This window comes from Rhinoderma darwinii, chromosome 6, assembly GCF_050947455.1.
Source record: "Rhinoderma darwinii isolate aRhiDar2 chromosome 6, aRhiDar2.hap1, whole genome shotgun sequence".
Taxonomy (NCBI): domain Eukaryota; kingdom Metazoa; phylum Chordata; class Amphibia; order Anura; family Rhinodermatidae; genus Rhinoderma; species Rhinoderma darwinii.
In genome coordinates, this window is record NC_134692.1 from 49,399,269 (window position 1) to 49,423,215 (window position 23,947).

A 23,947-nucleotide genomic window follows, 5' to 3' on the forward strand; every position below is an offset into this window, starting at 1 on the left:
CAGCCCCTCATATAGAAACATCAGCCCCTCATATAGAAGCATCAGCCCCTCATATAGAAACATCAGCCCCTCATATAGAAACATCAGCCCCTCATATAGAAACATCAGCCCCTCATATAGAAGCATCAGCCCCTCATATAGAAACATCAGCCCCTCATATAGAAACATCAGCCCCTCATATAGAAACATCAGCCCCTCCATAGAAACATCAGCCCCTCATATAGAAACACCAGCCCCCTCCACAGACTAGCTCCCCCTCCCGCATCATCAGTTTTCTAATACAGAATCCATCCCTCTAAACAGTCACCTCCTAACAAACAAAAAAAAGCAAAATCCCGTGCCCCGTGTATATCAGCCCCCACATATAGAGAATTTCCCGGCATACTACACTACACCCTTCCCCGTGTGTCAGCCCCTCCCCCGCAGCATGTACACAACTGATCACGTGTTATCTTCCTGCTGCCGCTTCTACCGTCTCTCATTTGCTATATTCAGAGTCCCTCCCCCTGCAGCCCGGTCATGTGACCTACCCACTCCACCCTAGCAACTACAAACTAGAGAGGGGCCTAATCTGGGTGTCGCCATAGCAACGAAATGCCGAGGCCCCGGCAGCGGAAGTACGGTCTGGCTGGATATGGCGGCCGGCTGGGATCAGGCCGGGCTACTGGATTTCAGACTCTGGTTCTTCTTCATCCTGTTATGCAAGGTCCAAGGAAACCAAGAGGAGTTCAGTCCTGGACATTCCGTGGGCTCCCTGTCTGTCGGTGCTGCCGCAGCTGGACGGAGGTATTGATGACTGGCCTGATATCTGGAGACGTGGCACATATATATTACACACCATGCATACACTTCACTATGCTACACACTTACAGATAATAAGGAAGAGGTGAAAGCTAGAAGAAGACATAGAAGGTTAAAAAAAAACTGCTCATAACACGAACACACATACGTGTCCGTTTTGCACGAGCAAAAACCGCTGCGTTTTGCGCGCGCAAAAGTTCAGTGTGGCATTTGTATATGGTGCGCGGCTGCGTGACTTACAAGAGTTAAGACTTAAGAGATACAGAAACGTTCCCGCTGCAGCTGTTTTTCATTTTCCATTTTTCTTTCCCGCTTTCCTAGAGTCGCAACATTTTTTTTTTTTTTTTTTTGCTGGAGGAGTTGTAGTGTTTAATAGCACCATATAATGTACTGAGAAACGCTATTTAGTGGGGGTTGTGAGCCCACTCCATACTTTCCCTACCGACTTCCTCCGTAGATTGAGGGTCCGTTCACACGTTTTGTAAATACTGCAGATTTTCAGCAATGGAATTTGTCGGGGAAAATCCGCAGCAAATCCGGTAGCAGCAAAGTGGATGAGATAAAACAAATCTCATCCACACGCTTCGTAAATACTGAGCGAAAAAACTGCTCAGAAATTGACCCGCGGTGCAGACTTTTATCCTGCAGCGTGTCAATTGTATTTGCGTAAACGCTGCTTATTTGTTGCAGGTTTTCCCCATTGTATTCATTGTAAAACCCTCAACAAATAGCAGTTGTTTTTTGCAGCGGGTTCGCAGCAATTCAGCTGCAATAAGCGCAACTCAGAAAAACAAATATCTTATAATTACCCAGGAGTCTGTGTTTCTTCCTCCTGGGATGACGTTTCATCCCATGTGACTGCTTCAGCCAATCACAGGCTATAGCGATGGTCACATGGGATGAAATGTCATCCCAGGAGGCCGGTCTGGATGACATCAGAGGGCCGGCCTCCTGAGATGATGGTTCATCCCATGTGACCGCCGCTGCAGCGGTCTCCTGGGATGAAACAACAGTTTTTCGCAGCGGACATTCTGGGCGAAAAACTGCACCACAGTTTGGTGCGGTATTTCACCCGGTATGCCCTACGGTGCACAGGGCGGATACACTCCGTGCTTTTATGCAGCGTATCTGCCCCATGTGAACTTAGCCTTATGGCGAATGTGGATTTCTCTGAACGCCACCTCAGATTTTTCTGTCGACATTCTAACTTGTGTGTGCATACCCTGACCATGCCAACCACAAACGCAAAGACCCCCTTCTGTTATCTCACCTTTTTGACCTGTGCTCGGATATTGAGACCTCTAATAAATGTGTTTTTTCTGGTTTCCGCGGTTGACATGATGAACCTTAGCTTGTCAGACTTGGTAGATCTTCTTCCCATGTTTGGCTTCTTTGTGGATATTTCAGAAGTTAAATAATTGTGTTACTTTACTAAGTACGTATGGAAGGGCTGGGAGTTTGGCAGATCTGTAGACCGGTCCTGGCATTTTTTTATTGGACCTAAATTAATGGCAAAGTTCATGAGATCTGGACCAGATTTAGTGTGTTAGTAGGTGCCGTATTGAACATGAGATGAGGCACACAATTTTTTTTTACCCCCTAAAGGACAGAATAAACTCCCATAGACTTTTAAAAAAAAAACAGAAAAACTTAAAGGGATTGTGCACTAATGGGGGGATTATATACTAAAGGCCCTTTTACACAGGCCAATTATAGAGCAGAGGAGTGTAAACAGGGGTGTAAACAGGGCAACAATCCGCTGATGAACGAGCAAACGCTTGTTCATCAGCTGATTGTATCGTTTCTGCAGCCTAAAATATTATGAGTATAAAATCTTACATTTCGTGCTTCCGACATGATAGAAATGTATGGGGACGAGTGATCATAGTAACGAGCGCTCGTCCCCATACATAGCTCCTTGTGAAAGGAGCAAACAAGCGCCGATCAATCAACCATCTAGTTGATCGGCACTCATCGGGCCGTGTAAGAGAACCCATAGCACCACCACAAGAGAAATTCAGCATTATACATTTCCCAATGAAATCGGTGTCCATGTAATGCACAGACACTCTTCTTTGTAACCGCTCTGCTTATACATGATGATCCTGAATGGGGGATCCGCTCTATTAGCTCAGAATTCCTTAATAGGGTATTTGAAAGGTTTCTAAACCAGACAACATCTTTAATTTTTGTTTTTTCTTTGTTTGAACTGTGAACATAGTCTAAGGGTCCATTCACACTGAGTTTTCCCACTAAGTTTAGCACAGGGGTAGGCAACCTTTTTTGTATAGCATGCCAATAAAAAAAGCATGAAAGTCATATAAGTCAAACTGTTACCGTGTATGTGACATAAATCAATTAAACTTACATTTCAGTGTGACCTTTTGTCTCTGAGTTTCTGTGCAAAGATAATCCCTCTGGTGCACATAGGAGAGACCGCAGCTACTGAACACCAGCTGGGGGGAACAGCACACAGGAAAGACCGTGGCTACTAAATACCAGCTTGGGGGCAGTGCACACAGTAGAGAGAGAGAGCAACTACTGGACGCCAGCCTGAGGGGGTGCACATAGGAGAGCTCATGGCTACTAAACACCAGCTTTGGGGGGGGGGGGTTTCACATAGGAGAGAGCTGCCAACTTTTGCTAACTTTTTCTTTTATGGAGTGGTTACTGAACTCTATCCTTGTGGTGCTGATCACCAGGACAGAGAGCGGTATGACAAACACAATGAAGCCCTGCTCTCTCACCTGGTGATCAGCGCCGCCAAGCGCACAATAAAGCACCCTCTCTCTCCCTCTGTTCAGCGCCGCTAAGCACACAACAGTACAAGACACCAGGAGGGGAAGTGTGCCAGCAAAGCATGTCCCAAGTGCCGGTTGATGACCCCTGGTTTAGCATGAATTTTGGGAAAGCTACCGATGTACAAACTAAAACTAAAAAAGAGTGTCCTCTTGGTCTCTGGCCGGTATGCGTTAGTAAAAAATGAAGGGTGGAATAGCGCAGTAGACTACACTATTCCATCCTATGGTATCCTGTAAAAAAAAAAAACATCCATGGAGGGTGGCGGTATATGGCAGCTGTCGCAGGCATCCGTTTAACTGATACAACATGACAAAGCTCATAATGTATCCGTTAAACGGATCCCATATTAGTCTATGGATGACAGATGTCACTGTTAGGCATCCGTCACAGCCTCTATCGGGAGCTTTTCCCGGCGTATACCTTAAACGGAGGACAAAAACGCAGTGTGAACCTAGCCCAACACAGTTTTTGAATCCCCCATGACTTCACTGTCATCCCATCTGCAGACACAGAGTGGCGCTGTTGCACTTTAAAAATACATATCTAGCATTAGATGAAAATTTGATATTTTAGGTTTTTTGATCATAAGGAGAGAAGTGTGTGTTTTATTCGTGTTTCTTTTTTTTTCCAGCATTTTGTTATTTATTCTTTTTTCCGCGTTCATAAATGTTATTATTTTAAAATTCCCTACAATTGTAAGTAATCGTATGATTAAAATGTCTTTATTACTCAGGTACTTGATGTATGATGTGAACCCTCCTGAAGGATTTAACCTGCGCAGGGATGTATATATTCGCATGGCTTCCCTTCTTAAGACTCTACAGAAGAGCTCAGACTGGGTACTAGTTTTGCCCCCATGGGGTCGTCTATATCACTGGCAGAGTCCTGACATACATCAAGTGCGGATTCCCTGGTCTGAATTCTTTGATCTGCACAGCCTGAACAATAATATCCAAGTTATTGAATATGAAGAATTCTTGGCAGGTAAATCAAATATTCAATGTTTCTTTTTAAGCTTCACTCGGTTGTATGTCTGCAAAGTATATCTTGAGAACCATTATCTTATATGCATGTTACTTTTTTTTTATTTATTTTTTTATAAGTCTTCCAATTAGAAATCTGATCGGACATGTTACATTGGGATCTATTAACCCCTTACCCCACTACAGAAATCTTTACTCGCGTTCAAAAGGTTCCAGGTATTTACCCAATCCCTTTATGGCGCTGGTGGGGTCTCGGCTCAGTGACCTGCACCAATGTAATGTTTTGACATGTCTATGTGACATTGGATACTGGAAAATACCAATACTGGCAAATTAAGTTGTATATTTTAAACGGATTGTCCCATTAGGACAACTATTATCCATATGCTCTTTTACAGCATGTGGACGTCATACAGTGGGGTTACCTGCTCTGGAGCCCCCTCTGTTATCCAGATTGAAGAGCCACTGCAGAGAGTGGCACCTGCTCTGGAGGACTTGGCGTGGCCATGTAACAACACATTTCTCCTCCAGGGGGCACTGCTGCTTCACAAGTGATAACAGATGATCACAGCGAGTCCCTTTACAGTGTTGGTTCATTTCATATACAGCAATTCCCTAGTTATTAATCCCTGTGTCTCCCCTATCCAATAATAGAGTAGGGTAGCCGCTGGTAACAAAGACTCCGCAGACTGCTGGCTGTTTTACTGTGTGTTCAGCTGCAGAGATTCGTAAGCCAATGGCAGGGAGTTTGAATAAGAAACATAGAAGGTATCGCCTTTGGCTCATCAATGAGCTAAAGACACCATTATGAGACATCACAGTTCTAGGCCAAGTTATATAACTGCTGAAAATCAGTGTAGATTGTGACATCACAATACTCTCATCAAATGGAAGTCAAATTATTTTAACCCCTTAATGACCTGAAAAGAACAGGTCCTAAAAAAGGCACTTTATAGGCGTGGCTCAGTTGCAAATACTGAAAAAAAACTTGTTGAAAATCCAGAAAGATTTTAAAATGATCATCAATAAAAAGTTGCGAGATTTTTAAAATCCCTTTACACTTTCACAAGTCGAATCCTATTAATTTACGAAATTCTAGGTACGTCTCATTTTCCCATACGGAAGAATGAGTATACCCCCACTATAACCACCAATTACTTTACTTTAGTCCCAATTTTTTTAATGTCAGAAAATTGTACGATACATTACCCAGTTTGCCATCTTCGAAAGTAACTAAAAGCTAAATGGTGCCAAAAGTGTGACTAATTATTCTCCCTGCTGAAGACGGGTGAATCTAGCCCCCATCCCCTAATGTTCTGCAACTGGGCAGAAAGATCATAAAACCATTGCTTTGAAATAGCTAAACCACATCTACAACGGTATTTTACATAAATAGCGTAAATACTTTTTCATTTTTTTTTGTAACCCTCTTTTCACATCTGGGTTGGAACCTCCGTCGCAGATTCTGTCACATTTGACGGAGAATGCAGCCTTTTTTTTCCAGTAAAATATCTGACACTACAACGTAGCACAACAGACCGTTAGTCGCCGTTGGTGTGTGACGGATCCGGCACTATCGCAGAGCAATGGAATTGACAAACTCAGATGTGTAGAGAGCCCAAAGCGTTTTATTTTCCTATCATATTACTATCATATTTCTCTTCTAAAACATAACTTTCCTCTGTTACTGGAGGTAAAACAGTAAATTGTTACTTCCAAAAACTGTGATCATAATGTGTGAGTATCCGGCTGTTGTAAGGTTCAGGCTATAAAGTGACTTTAGACTCTCAGGTGTCCAGTGCTGCAGATATAACAGTAAGAAGCTCAAGTAGAATACAGCCCTGATCACAGAAACTTGTTGGGAAGGAATAAGGAACTGGACCGATGTGGAATATCAACCTCTCCGCAGTTTTTACACCTGGAATTTAGTTTATTTTAATATGTTTATTTTTGGTTGTGTTTCTGATATGTCATTGGAAAGCAATGAAACAGGAAAAAGGTGGACCTACCAAACATGCAGCTGTAGATAAACACTACAGGCAGGGGGGGGGGGGGGTTATACTGCCATCTGAAGGGGATGTATTATCAAAAAAATGAGATCTATTTTTATTTTATTTTTTTGCATGTGACTATACAAATAACTATCTTGAACTATTGTAGTTTTCACACTGGACTAGCACTCACAATAGGTTGACACTTTCTGTTTTCTCGTCAGCTTTACTATGTAGCCTGGGGCAGAATGAGCATTAACATTAGGGGGCAGGGGATTTTATTACAACTGTATTGTACTGATAGGGGCCTAAATAGCAACATTATACACTACATAAGGCTCTCTACGTACTATACTACATAGGGCTCTCTATACAGCTCTCCTTTCACTCCCTGGTCTCTAGGGGAGGAGGCTCTACTCACTTACTTTAGACTGTATTAGTTTCATGACATTTCTCTGAAAATTAAAGGGGTCTTCCTTTAGGACAAATCCTGTCCATATGCCCTATTAGGGCATATAGATGGGAAATGGACATATGCCTATTAGGACATATGGATGTCAGGGCGAAGAGCCGCTTTACATGGACGGCCATTAATTTGAATGTCCGGCATGTATTCCTACGTTTCCCCCCGACAACCTGCTGCACTGTCTGCAGAGACAAAGAGAAATGTAAAATGTACACTTCCTTCCTGCATTAACAGACTTCTATCTTATTAATGGAACAAACATTACATACATGAAACATTTCCTTTTAAAGAGGCCTAGCTCGGGGCGAAACTAAAGTTTCAGTTTTTGTCCCAAGTCTTTTTTTACTTTTTTTCAATAGTACTATTATACTGTGAATAATAAACTTTGTTGTTCTAGCAGATGTCTTGTTTTACATTCTTAGACTTTGTTCACATCTGTGTCACGGCTCTGTTCCGTCTGAGCTTTCCGTCGGAACGGAGCCCCGACTGACACAAACGGAAACCAGAGGTTTCTGTTTACATCACCATTGATTTCAATGGTGACGGATCCGGTGCCAATGGTTTTCATTTCTCTCAGTTGTGCAGGGGTTCCGTCGTGTTGACTGAATCAATAGCGTAGTCGATTTATGCTATTGATTCCGTCAAAATGACGGAGCCTCTGCACAACTGAGACAAACTGAAACCATTGGCGCCGGATCCGTCACCATTGAAATCAATGGTAACGGAAACCTCTGGTTTGTGTCAGTCGGGGCTCCGTTCCGACGGAAAGCTCAGTCGGAACGGAGCCCTGATGCAGATGTGAACAAAGCCTTAATATGCATTTTCTTGATTTCCAGAATCTGGGGGACCATTTATTGAGCAGGTGTATGTATTACAAGGTTATGCTGAGGGCTGGAAGGAAGGCACATGGGAAGAGAAAGTGGACCAGAGAGCATGTATTGATCAGCTCATGTACTCTGAGGACAAGCATGGATACTACAGGTATATATCTGAACATACATGTGATAATACCCTATCATAAGTGAATAATTCAAGCCACTCACAGCCATAAACTGGTTAGGAGTTACTACATTGTGTACCAGACACATGCAGAATTACAAAAATGACTGGTTTTATACTAATTATTATTTATTTTTTTTAACCTTCTGTTCCAAAAGCTTAAATGTTGGCATGCACCTTGAAATATGTTACAGGCTTTGTAAGAAGTGCTAGTGATGTGTACTAAAATTCTGTGCCTATTCCATGAACACATAGGGAGACAGCCCTGGTCTCTTTAGTCATACTATCAGGATGAGTTCCTCCACAGTACTGTTGCTCAGGATATGCTTTAGACAAGCTTAGTCATTGAGGCTCTTCTCGTCTGAGGGATAGCAAGATCATCTTCCATGTTAAGTCTACCTATTATTAAAAGACTTTGCCCATCAGGGACATTTATGGCATATCCACAGGATATGCCATAAATGTCAGATAGATGCGGATCACTCTGGGACCCGCACCGGTCTCTAGAACGGGGCCCCCTTAACCCTGTCCTACCTTTCTCGGTTCCCACTGCCTCCCGGGCCACTTTCTAATTTCCGATCAAGAAAAACGCATAGCTCGCTGAGCTACGCTGTTTCCGTAACTTCCTTTGAAGTAAACGGCAGTTATGGAAGTAGCGTGGCACGCGAGCTACGCTGTTTCCGTGACTGCACTTTACTTCTATGGGAGTTACGTAAACAGCGTAGCTCAGCAAGCTAAGCTGTTCATCATTTCCGACCATATAATCAGGAAGTGGCTCGAAAAGTAGCGGGAACCGAGAAAGGTAGAACATGATTTAGGGGGCCACGTTATAGAGAGAGGGACGGGTCCCACCTCTGGACATGTATGGCATATCCTGTGGATATGCCATAAATCTCCCTGATGGGCACACCCCTTTAAACGTGTCATCAGCTACTAAAAAAATATAGCGCTGATGCTCACGTGACTGCTGCAGCCAATCACTGGCCAGAGCAGTCATCTGCTGTTCATACTGGCATCACCACTGCGCCACTAATTGGCTGCAGTGGTCACGCGGCATTCAATTTAAACCGAGATCCGTGCTAGAGCGACGGGATTTAACAGATGAGTATTGGCTATTTTTTTTTTTTTATTGTAAAGAAAACGACAGCATGGTGGTGTCTTTGTTTGCAGGGGATGGTTCTGGGGCTATGAAGAGACCAGAGGTTTAAACGTCAGCTGCCTTTCAGTACAAGGATCTGCTTCTATCATGGCACCAGTACTACTGAAGAACACCACTGCAAGGTGAGCAGACATTCCCCTTCACATAGAGATCATTCAGATGTCCCAGCAGTCCTGCTAACCACTTTTCCGTTCCGTCTGTAGGTCCATAATGATAGACCGAGCTGAAAACCTTCTACATGATCACTATGCAGGAAGAGATTATTGGAATGTGTGTATATGAACAAATTCCATTCAACCTGGATATCCGTGTTGTTGTGAGCTAATATTTAATGAACATGCATTATGTGTATATATATTCTGTGTCCAATAATATGCCCTTGTAATGTCTTCGGTCAGCCAAGCAGTTATGTGAGAATGTATGAAAAGGGACTTTGTAGGACAACACAATTAACCCCTTCCCAACATTTATCATAACTATACGTCATGGAAAACTAGTGTTTCCCGCAATTTGTTTTATACTTACGACAAATGGATGACACGGGCTCAGAAACTGAGTCCGTGCCGTCATCCCCGGGTGTCAGCTGTACGTTACAGCTGACACACTGCTGTAATGGCCGGCACCGAAGTTATCTCCAATCCCCGCCATTAACACCTTAAATGCAGCGGTCAAAAGCGATCGCTGCATTTAATGTGTTTGCAACTCATTTCCACCCCAGCAACGAAATTGCCAGGGTGCCGGTGGCTTCAATGGCAACCGGAGGCCGAGTACTGGCCTCCCGGTCTGCCTAGTACGGAAGCCTTCCAGGCCCCTAAAAGGCTTTCGTAGCCGGCAGCAAGATGCCAGCTCCTCAGTGGTGGGTGCCAGCTGTATGTTACAGCTGACAACCTCCTGCAACAGCAGGGACTGGAGCTAGCTCCGATCCCTGCCATTAACCCATTAGATGCAGCAATCGAAAGCGATCGCTGCATCTTAGTGGTTGGTAGCAAATCGGCAGCCCTGCCATGCGATCGCAGGGCTGCCGACCGCTGCTATGGCAACAGGCGGCCTAACAATTGCCTCTTTCTTTGCCATTACAAAAGCCAATTAGGTTTCACCTCTGGGCGGGGCCTATTCGTCTTCCTGTCAGTGAACGACTGATTTATTTTCTAATACACTGCACCACTTATGCAGTACAACGTATTAGATCTGTCAGACAGTCCTTCAAGTCCCCTAGTGCGACTAAAAAAAAGTCGCATGTATCAAAAAATAGTACCTATAAAAACTATAGCTCGTCTCGCAAAAAACAAGCCCTCATATAGCTCAGTCTACAAAAAAATTTAAGTTATGGTTCTCAACATGGCGACAGAAAAAAATACATTCTTTTTACAAAAGTAATTTTATTGTGCAAAAAGTTGTAAAACATAAAGTGCTATAAATTTGGTGTATCCGGAATCGTACTGACCCGCAGAATAAAGTTAACTAGTAATTTATAACACATGGTGAACGCTGTATATAAATAAAACTAAAAACTATGCCAGAATTGCTGTTTTTTTGGTCACCTTGCCTCTCAAATAATAGGATAAAAAGTGATCAAAAAGCATGTACCCCAAAATGGCACCAATAATAACTACAGCTCGTCCCGCAAACAAACAGCCCTCATACCACTACGTCTAGGATAAAATAAGTTAATGCTCCAATAATTCAGGAAAGAAAGAATATGCAGTTGTGCCGGCCCGAGGGGAACATTTCTTCTGTTTCAAAAGGCGATTTATCATGACGCTAAAATTAGGGAACCAGGAAGGGGAGGGCCCAAACATATCGGCTTGAAGCGAGGGTGCCCGTATTATACCAGGACAACACTTTCCCAGCAATATTCCCCAAACTGCAAAGGTGCAGAGTGTGGACCAAAAGGGGGATAAGAAAGGACACCATTTATCAGTGCGACACTGGCATAAAAGATTGCTTCGCAGTGTAACAAATACCTATGTAGTATTTTATGTTTTGTTTTTTTACCCCATTATTATACCACCTGACCATGCCCCTGATGTACTCTGCCCAGCTTACATATACCCCCCACATTATAATTGAAAATACCAGCAATACTCAAACAAAACTACTACCAAGCAAAATCGACGCCCCAAAAGCCAAATGGCGCTCCCACCGCTCTGAACCCTATAGTTTGCCCAAACCGCTGTTTACTTCCACATATATGGCATCACCATACCCAGGAGAACCCTTTTAACATTTTCTGGGGTATGTGTCTCCAGTGGCATAAGCTGAGCACGAAATTGCCACTGAAATAGCATATCTAGGAAAAAATTGAACATTTTTACTTTGCACCATCCGCAGCGTATTTATTTATGGAAAAGACCTGTAAGGTGAAAATGCTCACTACACCCCTTAATAAATGCCTTGAGGGGTGTTGTTTCCAAAATGGGGTCACTTCTCAGGAGTTTCTTTTATTATTTCCCATCCAAGCCTCTGCAATTGTGAACCAATTCTGTGTAAATCGCCAAATTAGGCCTCAATTTTGCGTGGTACATTTTCACTCCTGAGCCTGGTCGAATGTCCAGGCAAAAGATTAGGGCCACACGTAGGGTGATTCTAAAACCGGGAAACACAGCAAAATTTGTGCTCCAAAAGCCAAATGGCGCTCCTTCTCTTCTGATGCTTGCCGTGTGCCCAAACATCAGATTTTTTTTTCTTTATTCCTTGTGGATATTTGTGGGTATTTGTAAAAAAAAAAAAAATGTAAAACATTTATTTGTCATTTTCACATCCAAATTCTAATCAAATATATAAAACGCTTGTCTTTATTGGGGTGTTTCCTTTGTTTTGGCATCACAAGACCACTTCTAACCAGACATGGACAAAGAAGGCCCCAAAATCCTCTAGGTTCTCCTTTTGCTTCGGAGGCCGGTGTTTCAGTCCATTAGGACACGCTGGGCCACATGTGGGATATTTCTAAAAACTTCAGAATCTGGGAATAAATATTGAGTTGCAGTTCTCTGGTAAAACCTTCTGTGTTACAGAAAAAATAGATTCAATCTGAATTTCTGCAAAAAGTTTTTTTTGTAAATTTCACCTCTACTTGACTTTAATTCTTGTCAAACGCCTAAAGGGTTAAGATACTTTATAAATGCTGTTTTGAATACTTTGACGGGTGAAGTTTTTAAAATTGGGTGACTTATTGGGATTTGTCTTGTACATGGCCCTCAAAGTCACTTCACAATGGATCTGGTGTTGTCGTCTGTCCGTCCGCAATGAATAGAAGTTAATTGTCATAGACTATAAAAGTGATGAAGTACAGTCTCCTTCCGCTAGAAACCAGGGAGTGTGTGTGTGTGTGTGTGTGTGTGTGTGTGTGTGTGTGTGTGTGTCCGTCCGTCCGTCCCCCCAGTCTTATCTGGTCCTCCAAAAGTACAATAGAGCTGTCATTAATTACCCCTCCCTCTGCTGCACCTCTCCTAGTCTACACAGCAAAGCTGACAAGTGAGCTGCAGAAAAGAGGAACCGCCCACCTGTTGTATCCGTGCCAGTGGGAAAACTGCGTTATTGCAGGAAAAAAAATTTATGGAACGTTTTTATTCTAAAAATCTCATTAAAGGGAAATTTTTTTAATATTTTAAACATGCAGAAAAGTTGACATAGTTTATGTAAAAATAAGTTTTTGAAATGTGTGTTAATGCTTTAATAGAATAATTGCTGAGTTTCAGGCAAGATTTCCCTTATACTTTTCCTATGTTTGGATGTAGACACGACGCAGTATGGTGTTTGCTCAGCATCTGAGGATAGTAGGGGACGAATTCCGAGCCAACTTTCTTCAGTCTAATGATGAAGATGACAAAACAATATTTCATGAAGACTGGAGAAAAGTGAAGGTAGTGTCTGTCCCATTATAAACTGTATATTGTGATCTATCATGCTGACAGATTGAGCAGGTAATATAGTGTGACTGAGTAATAAAGTGACAAAGTGCTCACATCCAATGTTTCCTATGCAGCAAAAGCCCAGCACACCACTAGGGGGACCTTACCTTGGTGTTCACCTTCGAAGAAAAGACTTCATTTGGGGGCACAGAGGAGATGTACCCAGCCTACAAGGGGCAGCAGAAGACATTCACAGTCTTTTGAAGAAACTGAAGCTCAAGAAAGTTTTTATTGCCACAGATGCTGACAGACAAGGCAGGTGTACAGCTTTGAATGGTTTTCAGATTCCGGTTGCGTTTAGTACAATAAGGATGGGTAAAACGTGACACAACAAATTTACTGCTTGACTTGGAGACTTTGTCTCCGGAAGATTGCCCCTGTCTATATACCCTCTTAGGGAATTTGGATGTCAGATGTTACATGCTTGGGACCCCCATTATGAGCCAGAACACCGAGCAGCTCTGGCAGACCCCCGGCCTATCCATTCATTACATGGACAACCATTCATTTCTCCAATTCGGGGGAAATATATGGGCAACTGGAGCTGTTATCGCCAGGGAATTAAAGAATTTGGGCCAGTGATCATTCTAGCTTCCTTTTGAAAAGGGGTTGTCTTTATGAGACCACTCATTGTAAGGCCCAATTCCACTCCCTGTTTTCTGCTCTCCAAAGTGGCCACCGATGAACCGCGATGATGACGTCGGCCACTGTGTCTGTTGAATGAATCAGGTGCAACATATGTGCCCTGATGGTCTTGTTACACTCCCTGCTTTGAACAAATTTGTTCATTCATCAAGTCGCCACATATAATATTGCTACAGGCGCATCCTACTGCATAGTGCGTCTTGCATTCCGAACCTTGGTACAGTAAAAGTGAATTTGTATTTGCATGCCTTTTATAGCTTTAAATATTGTGCATTTGGATGGAAAATTGTGGCTTTGTTATTGTAATTGGTGTTACAAGCATTAAAATGCTATATCCTAACATCGGGATATTTTTTTTTTACATGCCGCAGATACAATATTCTGGATTGTCCCTTCAGTATTCTTTACAAATCTAGTTATTGTAGGAATCTGTCTACATCTACTAATGCAGAGTGGTATAATGACAGTAGTCTATGCATATAGGATATAGAGTAATACCTATTTTATAGTGTGTTTCTAAAACCTTTTTATTAGATCTTGAGGAGCTGCGGAAGTTGATCCCTGAAATGACGAGGTTTGAACCCACCTGGGAAGAGCTGGAGCTGTACAAGGACGGAGGAGTTGCGATCATAGACCAGTGGATCTGTGCTCATGCCAGGTAACATGCACAACCTGCATGCCCTACTAGAACTAGAGCGTATGTTTGGGCTTTGCTCCTTATGTTACATTATGCTTGTTTTTGCTGAAAAATTGGGTAACTTCATTGCAAAAAAAAAAGTGGTCTCTAGATCTTACAAAACTATGACTCCCAACATTCTCTGACAGCCACAGGCTGTTTTTTACTAGGAAAGTGTAAATCTTCCATAAAAGTCACATACTCACTGGAAAATGGAATAAAATCTTAGAACTCAAAGGGCCATTCTTATTAAACATCGGTGGGTTTATCGGTTTCCTAATTCACGGACTGGAGCGCAGTCTTCAGCATTGGGCACTTTACTCTTCTAATACGATTGCAAGCTATAACAGTAGAGTGAATTCGAATGAGGTAAAGCATGTTATTACGAGTGTATTCTGTATTCCGCTATTCAATTCTGCACAAATCTATTTTACTAACCTACTTCAGATACTTCGTCGGTACCTCCGTCTCCACCTTCTCATTCCGCATTCACGAAGAGCGAGAGATTTTAGGCTTTGATCCAAAGACAACCTACAACCGGTTCTGTGGAGATAAAGAAAAGAACTGTGAGCAGCCCACACACTGGAAAATTGCCTACTGACCTTGATGGACTAGGATCAATACTTGCCATGGGATGGCATGTCAAAGGCTGGACCATGTGGCTGTACTATAAGGCTGTTACTGGCTATGGTTTTTAAGGGATCACGTCTTAATGCTGTCTAATTCTCACTGGGATTCTCATGTGAGATGTCTCTAATCGCTCTTGATTTGGGGTTGAGTAGACATAGACTTGGGGCTGCAGCCCTTGTGAATACACCATTAACACGGGTTACACAGACAATCATTGAGACATTGGATCAAAAATATGAAAACCACTTTAAAAGACTGGTGCCAAGAAGAATTATATGAAATTCACGAACAATGTGGGTTGCTGAATGCTTGCCCATGACGCACAAAAATGTTCACAAGGGTCTTGATGTGTCCATACCATGACCTTTAGTAAAACTACAAGGAATATTTACATTTCTTCATTAATTTTTTTACTAAGAGAATATAATATTTTGTGTAATAAGAAAGTAATTTTGACTTCTTTTTTTTTTTTTTTTTTTTTTTTTCCCCCCCAACAAATGATGTCTCTGTTTCAGCCCCTCACCTCCCGGGGCATATTTGCCAGTAGACTTCTTCAGTATTATGATAAAAGTGCCATTCACCATGTTAAGTTCATGGCGGCCGTTCTTTACTGGGGAATTACTTAGGCCCAATGCACACGAACGTGCTTTTGCGGCCGCAATTCCCCCGAAAATCCATGGGAGAATTGCGGCCCCATTCATTTCTACGGGCCCATGCACACGACCGTGGTTTCATGGTCCAGGCTCATAGAACATAATGGACACGGCCATGTGCACGGCCCGTAATTTGAGGGCGGCTCGCGGTTGACACTCTGCGGCCGGCCGACCCGAAAATGACGGCCGTGCACATGGCTACGGTCTTGTGCATGAGGCCTTACTGTACAAAAGTGTTTTTCTCTTTGAGCTCACTAGATCTGTGCTGTCCGTACTCTTCTTCCATGGTACACTTTTTTTCACTTGCATATGTTCAATGTCACCAGTAAATAACTTGAGTACTTTTCATTCAGTGATGCATCGTTAAATTAGGTTACACTGCCCCCTATGAAGAAAATGTCCTTCTTTTTTTCTTTTGGAAGCAGCGAATCTGTTCTGTCTATACCTCAACTGTTTTTTTTATAGGTCAATAAAAGTATTTTAATAACTGTATCTGTTTTGGGAAACATGGACTGTGGAATTAAAAATAATGTATATGTGAACCTACTGAAAAAACATTTGTCTGGAATGTTGCGTTCGCCCCTACCTCATCACTTTTAGCGCTATTGCCGCCCTCTTTCTGAGATGTGGGCACATTCCTTTAGGCATATATGAGAAATTTGAACTCTCCTGCAGTCCTATGGGATTATTGTTGAATTACTTCTATTCAACCTTCAGGCACCATTTCCGATGGCATTATGCTATGGACTTGCATGCTATTCCATAGTGTCTTCACCTAAGTAAAGGAGCAGATGGTTACGTGTGTATGCATTTAGAACAGATAAGGCATGCTTACTTGATTTTTTTTTACATATTTACTGGAATGATGAGTAACCCATGAATATGGAGTACATAAAAATGTATGTATTACTCATTATAATAATGGATAGGGGACAGGAAAAAATAAACTACGTACATAACAATTTAATGCAGCATGAAACCTAAATCGTAGCACTGACTAAATACAACTATGCATATGAGAGTCTCATGGGTGAAAAGTAATGCCATGCAGCAGGCTGCTTTACACTATATGTACCACTAGGTGGCAACGCCTAGCTAGAGATGGAAGGAAAAGTCTATGCCAGTTTGCATCTGGTAGCTTTCCTCATGTATGCCAATTAATTGCAGCATACATCTAACTTCTCTGTCAGGGTATGTGCATATGGCTTATTTTTCGGGCTGTAAACGGCCGAAAAATGGGAAGCTGAACACCTCCAAACATCTGCCTGTTGATTTCAATGAGAAAAACGGCATTCTGTTCCGATGGGACATTTTTTGACGCAGCCGTTTTTAAAACTGACCAACACCAGCAGATGACATGGCTCACCAAACCATCACTGACTGTGGAAACTTCTCACTGGACCGCAGGCAACTTGGATTGATGCCTCTCCACTCTTCCTCCAGACTCTGGGACCTTGATTTCCAAATGAAATGCAAAATTTACTTTCATCTGAAAACAGGGCTTTGGACCACTGAGCAACAGAGTTGGTCCACTGTGTTATATCAAGTCCAGAGTCAATGCAGCCGTCTACCAGGAAATTTTCGAGCACTTCATGCGTCCCTCTGCTGACAATCTTTATGGAGATGCTGATTTCATTTTCCAGCAGGACTTGGCACCTGCCCACACTGCCAAAAGTACCAATACCTGGTGTAATAACCACAGTATCACTGCTTGATTGGCCAGCAAACTCGTCTGACATAAACGCTATCAAAGCAACCTGGGGTTCCATAACACCTGAGCAGTGCCACAGGCTGATCGCCTCCATGCCACGCCGCATTGATAACACCTCAGCAGTGCCACAGGCTGATCGCCTCCATGCCACACCGCATTGATGCAGTAATCCATACAAATGGAGCCCCAACCAAGTATTGGGGGCATATACTGTACGAACTTTTCAGTAGGCCAACATTTCAGTATTAAAAATCAATTTTGAAATTGGGCTTATATAATCTAGTTTTCTGAGACACTAAATTTAACTGTTAGCCGTAATCATCAACATTAAAAGAAAGAAATGCTGGAAATAGATCACTCTGTGTGTAATGAATCTATAGAATATACGAGTTTCACTTTTTGAATTTAATTACTGAAATAAACTTTTTGATGATATTGTAAATCATTGAGACGGACTAGTATATACGATTCAGCTTCTAGGTATCCTGTATAAATAGAACCTGTACAGTTCTCTCTCTCTCTTCCATTAGTTCAGCTGATTTGGCGGCTCGTCTGAGAGCGGGTCCTGCACGTCTCTGACACACAGGATCCAGCTAATATCGATCACACCTAACTTATGAAACACACAGAACAGTATTAGCGGGTTCCTGTGAGTCAGACACGCAGGACCCGCTCTCGGCCGAGCCGTCAGTTCAGCTGACCGAATCAGCTAAGAGAGAATGATACATCTTCTATGTATACAGGATACATAAATGCAGTATCGTAAAAAGTAAAAAACGTTTTTTTTAATAAGTCAACTATAACATTACTTAAAAGCAGAAAACACATTGATCTAATATAAAAAATAATCCCAATTCAAAGGTGTAAATATCCTTTAAGTTTTATTTACTTAAAATCCCAAAACTCAGAGCCTATATTTGTTATTTATATTCTCCCACGTTGGCAGTTGTCACCTTGTACAGGGTATGTAATGTAGATTTCCTACTAGGGTACAAACATTCCTTGTAGGGGAGAATACAGTGCCTCATAATGGCAATATAGGGCAGCACAAATACAGTTCCAATGCCGCGTGCATGGACTCTTACTTAAAGAGGATCTGTCAGTAGTTTAGTAATCTCCCATCTCCTTGCTAATCTGATAGGCGCTGTCACACTGATAATGCTAGTGAAAATTGTGTCCCAAAAAAATTATTATTTTAAAAGTTATGAGCTCTTTTCTTAATATGTAAATTAACCTTTATTAGACAAGTGGGAGGTAACAGCAGCGATTCTCCTGAGGACAGCCTCTGACACTGTCCTATCAGCATGAAGCTGCTTCACACAGTGTGAGAGACTGAGGCTGGAGGGAAGGGGGATCACTTCAAACAGCCATATCTCAGGCTGTGGACCACCTAGAACAGTGGCATATGAAAGATGAGATTCTAATCTCAGGTTCTACCTGTGAAACAACCGGAGATATCATCAGTTGAAAACACAGTCGGGAATGTAAGCTGTATACTATATGATCACACTGTGTTGCTGGGCTGGAAAGAGGAGAACTGTATATTGTTGATTGAACAGCGTCATACAGAAAACATTGCACCGCCCAGAGTGAAAAGAAAGTCACCTCCTCTTTGGCTATTAGAGCCACATTGGCATATTTAGAAAAATGCTTATTACTTTGCAAATAATAAAGTTAAAAAAAAAACAAATCACACTGTAGTTATCAGCAGCAAAGCACCTATTCGATTGGTTAGGAGATAGGGAATTTATAAACTGGTGACGGATCCTCTTTAAAGCCCTTTATTCCTGCAGCACAAAACTATAGATGATATCTTGTCTCATGATATTACGTCATAAATCATACTGTCCATATTTGTTCAGACGTATGTCATCCTAATTATAGTTTATACAAGCAAATTCCAACGTTTGGAAATATAAGGCTACATGCATACGTTGCTCTATAATTTGCTGCAGAAAATACGCACCAAAACTGCAGCAATTTGCAGGAAATTCGCAGGTAAGAACCACACCTAATCGTGCGTGTTTCAATGCAGTTTTTACGTTTTCATGCTGCGGGTTTTGATGCGATTTTCCACAGTACTAATCATCGTGTGCATTGACCCCAAGAGTCCATTATTTTCCCGTTATGGTAAACCTTTGTTCTATTTATATGACAAATATATATCGAAGGAATGTATATATTAACAATATTTTCTCATAAACCAAAAAGCTAGGGAAACGAAAATGATCAAATGTTCATTATTGTCATGTCACTGAGGGGCTTCAAGAAATCTTTGAAAACCTTGATATTAACTAATAATTGACCGTGTCTAAAATACTTCTTCTTGGACAGAACTATGCAAAATAGCTCTCCTCCAGAAGAAAGAAAATGCTCTCGTGCCACTATAGGTAACTACCCTGTAAGTTCATGTCCAACCTTTTATAGAGCCTTGAAGGGAGTAATTCCCTTAAGGCCAAGTTCAGACGTGGCGGAATTGCTGTTGAATTCCGCTGCGGACAGTCCGCAGTGGAATTCTGCAGCAGCCGTTTTTTACATCTGGTTCTATACATTTTTAGGAAACATAGTTCAGACGTTGCGGAAATCAGGCTGCGGTACCACCACATTGCAAAATATGTACTTTTTTCCCTTGCTTTCTTGATGTGTCATCTAGACATTCTACTGGCTGATTTTTAGAGTGTTTTTACATTTTGCAAGCATATTTTGAGGCGTATTTTTGAAGCGTTTTATGAAGTAAATGAGAAACACTTTAATGGGAAAAAACTGCTTGCAAAATGCTTCAAAGAGCGACATGTCCCTTGTTTTTTACGCAGCGTATTTTAAGTGTATATTGGCGGGCAATACGAGTGTTTTATGAGACGAAATATACGTGAAAATATGAAGTGTGAACAGAACATGGTCTAAGGCCTGTTTCACACAACCGTAATCTGGGCACATCCCTGGCCAGATTGTAAAATTTTGCCAAAACTACATGTCTGTGACATGATGGTCCAAATTTGGGCGATCATTTGCCACTTTGCACCAGTCCCAGGAAGTCCGTTTTTTTTTTTAAATGACTCCCTGATCGGCCAGTATAGTCTTGTCTATTGCTGGTGGAATGGTTTGTGTGTTACAGCCGATCATTATCTTCTGTGTACGGTCGGATTTAATCATAAACATGCTTGATGTTACACAGCCTGAAATCAGGCACAATAAGGGCTTGTCCACACGTAACGGAATTGCAGCAATTCCGCAGAAACTAGCAGCATTTCTGCTGCGGAAAAAATGCACCATTTCCTGTGTTTTTTACTGCAGAAAATAGTGCGGATTTTGCTGCGTTTTTCTCAATGCTGGGAGATCGTGACATCTCCTCTTAAAAACGCAGCAATTCAGTCCACTTTCCGCAGGAAGTGACATGCTGCGATACAAAAAAAATACACACCGCAGGTCAATTTCTGGTCAGAAATTTTACGCAGCTACTGTATTCTGCTGCGTATATTCCATCCGCAATTACAGACGGAAAATACGCAGTATTTCCGCTACGTGTAGACAAGCCCTTATAGGTATTCATGGACTAAACATGAACCTGACAATTGAATTCTGCTCATTTGAACTGGGTCCTTCATTTCTGAGAGCGAGGGTGTGCATTTTGTTTTGAAGTAGAATTTTGAATTTGTTCAAGGAGATGGAGCCAAAGCAATAAAAAATGTATTAAATCATACATTAGAAGCATCTTAATTAGCAACATTAAGTGTCCTCCACTGTTACATTTCAATTGGAGGCAATGAGCATGGAAATAAATGTATTACTGTCTGAGCTTCTCTGCTAATTCTAAATGTGTTTCATAATTACTTAAATGAAAGCATGACAAACATATTCATTAATAGGAAGAAGACGGGACAGTTTGTCACAGCCTTGTATAATAACAGCAAGGCATTTCGCATTTCGCAAACACACTCCTCTCCAATTCACTTTATCATTCCAGTGGATCCTTTGCTTTCCCTTCCTTTATACGAGCACAATTTTGGATCCATATGGGTGGATTCACACGTAGTGTAAAAATACGCCACAAAATTAGCAACAGTAATTCCGAAGCAAATTCTGCCGTGGAATTATGTAACGTATTTGTGCGGGATTGTGTGTGTTATGGAATTTCACATGGCATTGAAGTTTCCAAACAAATTCTGCAACCAAAATCCACAACACATACAGAAAATGCTGTGGAAAGTGGCATTCACTACTATGGGAGTTACGGAAACAGTGTAGCTCAGCGAGCTACGCTGTTTTCATCTAACATGGTTGGAAATCACACGCTTCAGCGGGAACACAGAGCAGTAGAATGGGGTTTAGGGGGCCCCGTCCCGGAGATAGGTTCGAGTCCCAGTAGTGGGACCCGCATCTATCTGACATTTATGACATCTCCTGTGGATATGTCATAGGGGAAACCCCTTTATACAACCTAAACTTAGCCTTAGTAAAGTAAAATTAGAAAGACACAGATATAAAAGAGTATTAGGATTTTGTGGCAATATAAGGCCATGTTTACACATTAGCATGTGACTATAACCTTAGGTTGCCACAATGCATGTCCACGGGTATTTTATGGCCCAATTACATCCTCTGTCAAAAATCCACATGGAATAATGAATGAGCCGTGGATTTCAAAATCTGCATCATGTTCATTATTGGCGGGGATTCTTCACTGAAAAGCCATGGATTAGCTCTATTAAATTACAAGGGAGCTATGTACTGATCAACATACCAATCCCCAGAAGAAATCTCATTGTCAGCTGCAGATTCCCCCAACATGACAAGGCCAGACTGTGTCCTGCAAAAAAGTCAACAATAGTGTTTCCTGGTCTGATCGGTATCTAATATCGTACGTGTATGGCAATTTTAGACATGAAAAAAGACGCATAATCCTAGTATGAAGGTCAAGAAACATCAGACATTCAGCTGGAATTTTAGTCGTCTGCTCCTGTGGTGTTCCTCTCTGCTGGCATAACGTCATTGGTAGAGGTGTGCATACACAAACTGCTTATAAGAGGCATATGCCCTGTTTCTGATCCTTCTCATTCCACTGATATGTAATTCTGTCCACCCTCATATCCTCCAGCGCCATTCCTGGATCTTCTATGCAGTCTTGACTCTTGGCTTTGTTTCTGACATTGCTTATGGTCTGCCATACATAAGTCTCCGCACTAATTCTCGAAGACAATCATACACTGTCATTATGTCTGCAATCCCACCCACACTATGGGCTACATCCATGAATTGGCACTGGGCAGACCAGATTAACTTTTGCATGATCCTGAGCATCTATCTCAGGATCATTGCAGCATCGTATGTGAAGTTGAGTGTAGTCTTATAAGAAAAATATTTTGCAAGAAACTCCAGTTACAATACTGGCATCTGAAATCTATCTGAAAAGGGTAATCAACATGAGAAAATATGTCAGGGAAGATAACAAGCTCAAACTGCTACAATGTTAAAACCTTAGGGTATGTTTAGATGGGCATATTGCAGGCTTATTTTACGCCTCGTAATATGCCCCAAAATACGCCTAGAAACAGCTTCCATAAACCAGGCATTTTTGAGGCAGATTTGCCAAACGCTTCTATGGTGTTTCTTCAAAGCTTTGTTGGCAGAGTCCATTGGGAATGCTCAAAATCGGAGTCAAAAACACTTTAAGAATTAACATGCCATTTCTATTTAATTTAGTGGCGTAAAAATATGCCTTATCTGAACTACAAGGCGTATTTCCCATTGAATTCAATGGGAGGTGTTTGTAGGCTTATTACAAGTGTATTTCGAGGCGTTTTGCGCTCCGAAATATGCATGCGAAATGTCTGTGTGACCATATACTTATTGTAATACAAATACAAGCCATACAAAGCTTTTACAATGTAAAGTTAGAGAAAGCATACACAGACTATGACACTCCGCCTGTTTTTCATTGTAGACTGGAGTTCTTCTTTAGTTTCAAAACGGTTTTTATTAGGGCTAATCAATCACCCACATAGGTAAAGAATACACAAATAGTCTAACGCTTTCTTTGAGGATGGGATACATAGAATTGTGTATATGTAAATTGGTATCTGTGACACTGTTCCCTTGAGTCCATCCAAAGCAAAAAATGCAAAAACGCTGTCTGAAAAAAGTGGGAAAAAAATTATAATAATCAGCTCTCAGTACAAACGAAGTGGTTTTATCTTAAAATACAGAAATAGTGGATCAACTGACTTGACCAGAGAGAAACAATTACAGTGTTAATTCATTCCATCCTGAGCAGCTAATTGACTTGGTTGATGTGGCGCAACTAATATGGATTGTGGTATAGACATGGGAGACTTTCAGTTCGGGACACAGTGTGGAGGTCACAGGCCGCTGAATAAATATTACATAAAAGATACACAACTCATCTCGCCTGGACTGTCAGCAACAGCTTACACAATGAGTATCAGAGGTATTGTTCCAAATTGTTAGACCAGGACACGCCAAGCTTAATAACTTCACATTATCTACAGTTACACATATCAAC

At 41.7% G+C, this 23,947-nt stretch overlaps 1 protein-coding gene across 1 annotated transcript; it reads left to right on the plus strand.

Annotated features, from left to right (window-relative positions):
* The first annotated feature begins 523 nt into the window (after positions 1-523).
* Positions 524-16,208, plus strand: POFUT2 (protein O-fucosyltransferase 2). Its single transcript, XM_075829698.1, has 9 exons — positions 524-786; positions 4,337-4,587; positions 7,880-8,024; positions 9,213-9,323; positions 9,405-9,471; positions 12,939-13,064; positions 13,187-13,367; positions 14,292-14,415; positions 14,881-16,208. The coding sequence occupies exons 1-9, from the start codon at positions 635-637 to the stop codon at positions 15,032-15,034; spliced, it is 1,311 nt and encodes a 436-aa protein (XP_075685813.1). The 5' UTR covers positions 524-634; the 3' UTR covers positions 15,035-16,208.
* The last annotated feature ends 7,739 nt before the right edge of the window (positions 16,209-23,947 follow it).

Excerpts from the sequence above, each read along its gene's own strand:
- POFUT2 (XM_075829698.1), top strand. The coding sequence starts at position 635 with ATGGCGGCCGGCTGGGATCAGGCCGGGCTACTGGATTTCAGACTCTGG. Across the intron at positions 9,324-9,404 it reads CTGAAGAACACCACTGCAAG|GTCCATAATGATAGACCGAG; the intron begins GTGAGCAGACAT and ends TTCCGTCTGTAG. Across the intron at positions 13,065-13,186 it reads AAGACTGGAGAAAAGTGAAG|CAAAAGCCCAGCACACCACT; the intron begins GTAGTGTCTGTC and ends TTTCCTATGCAG.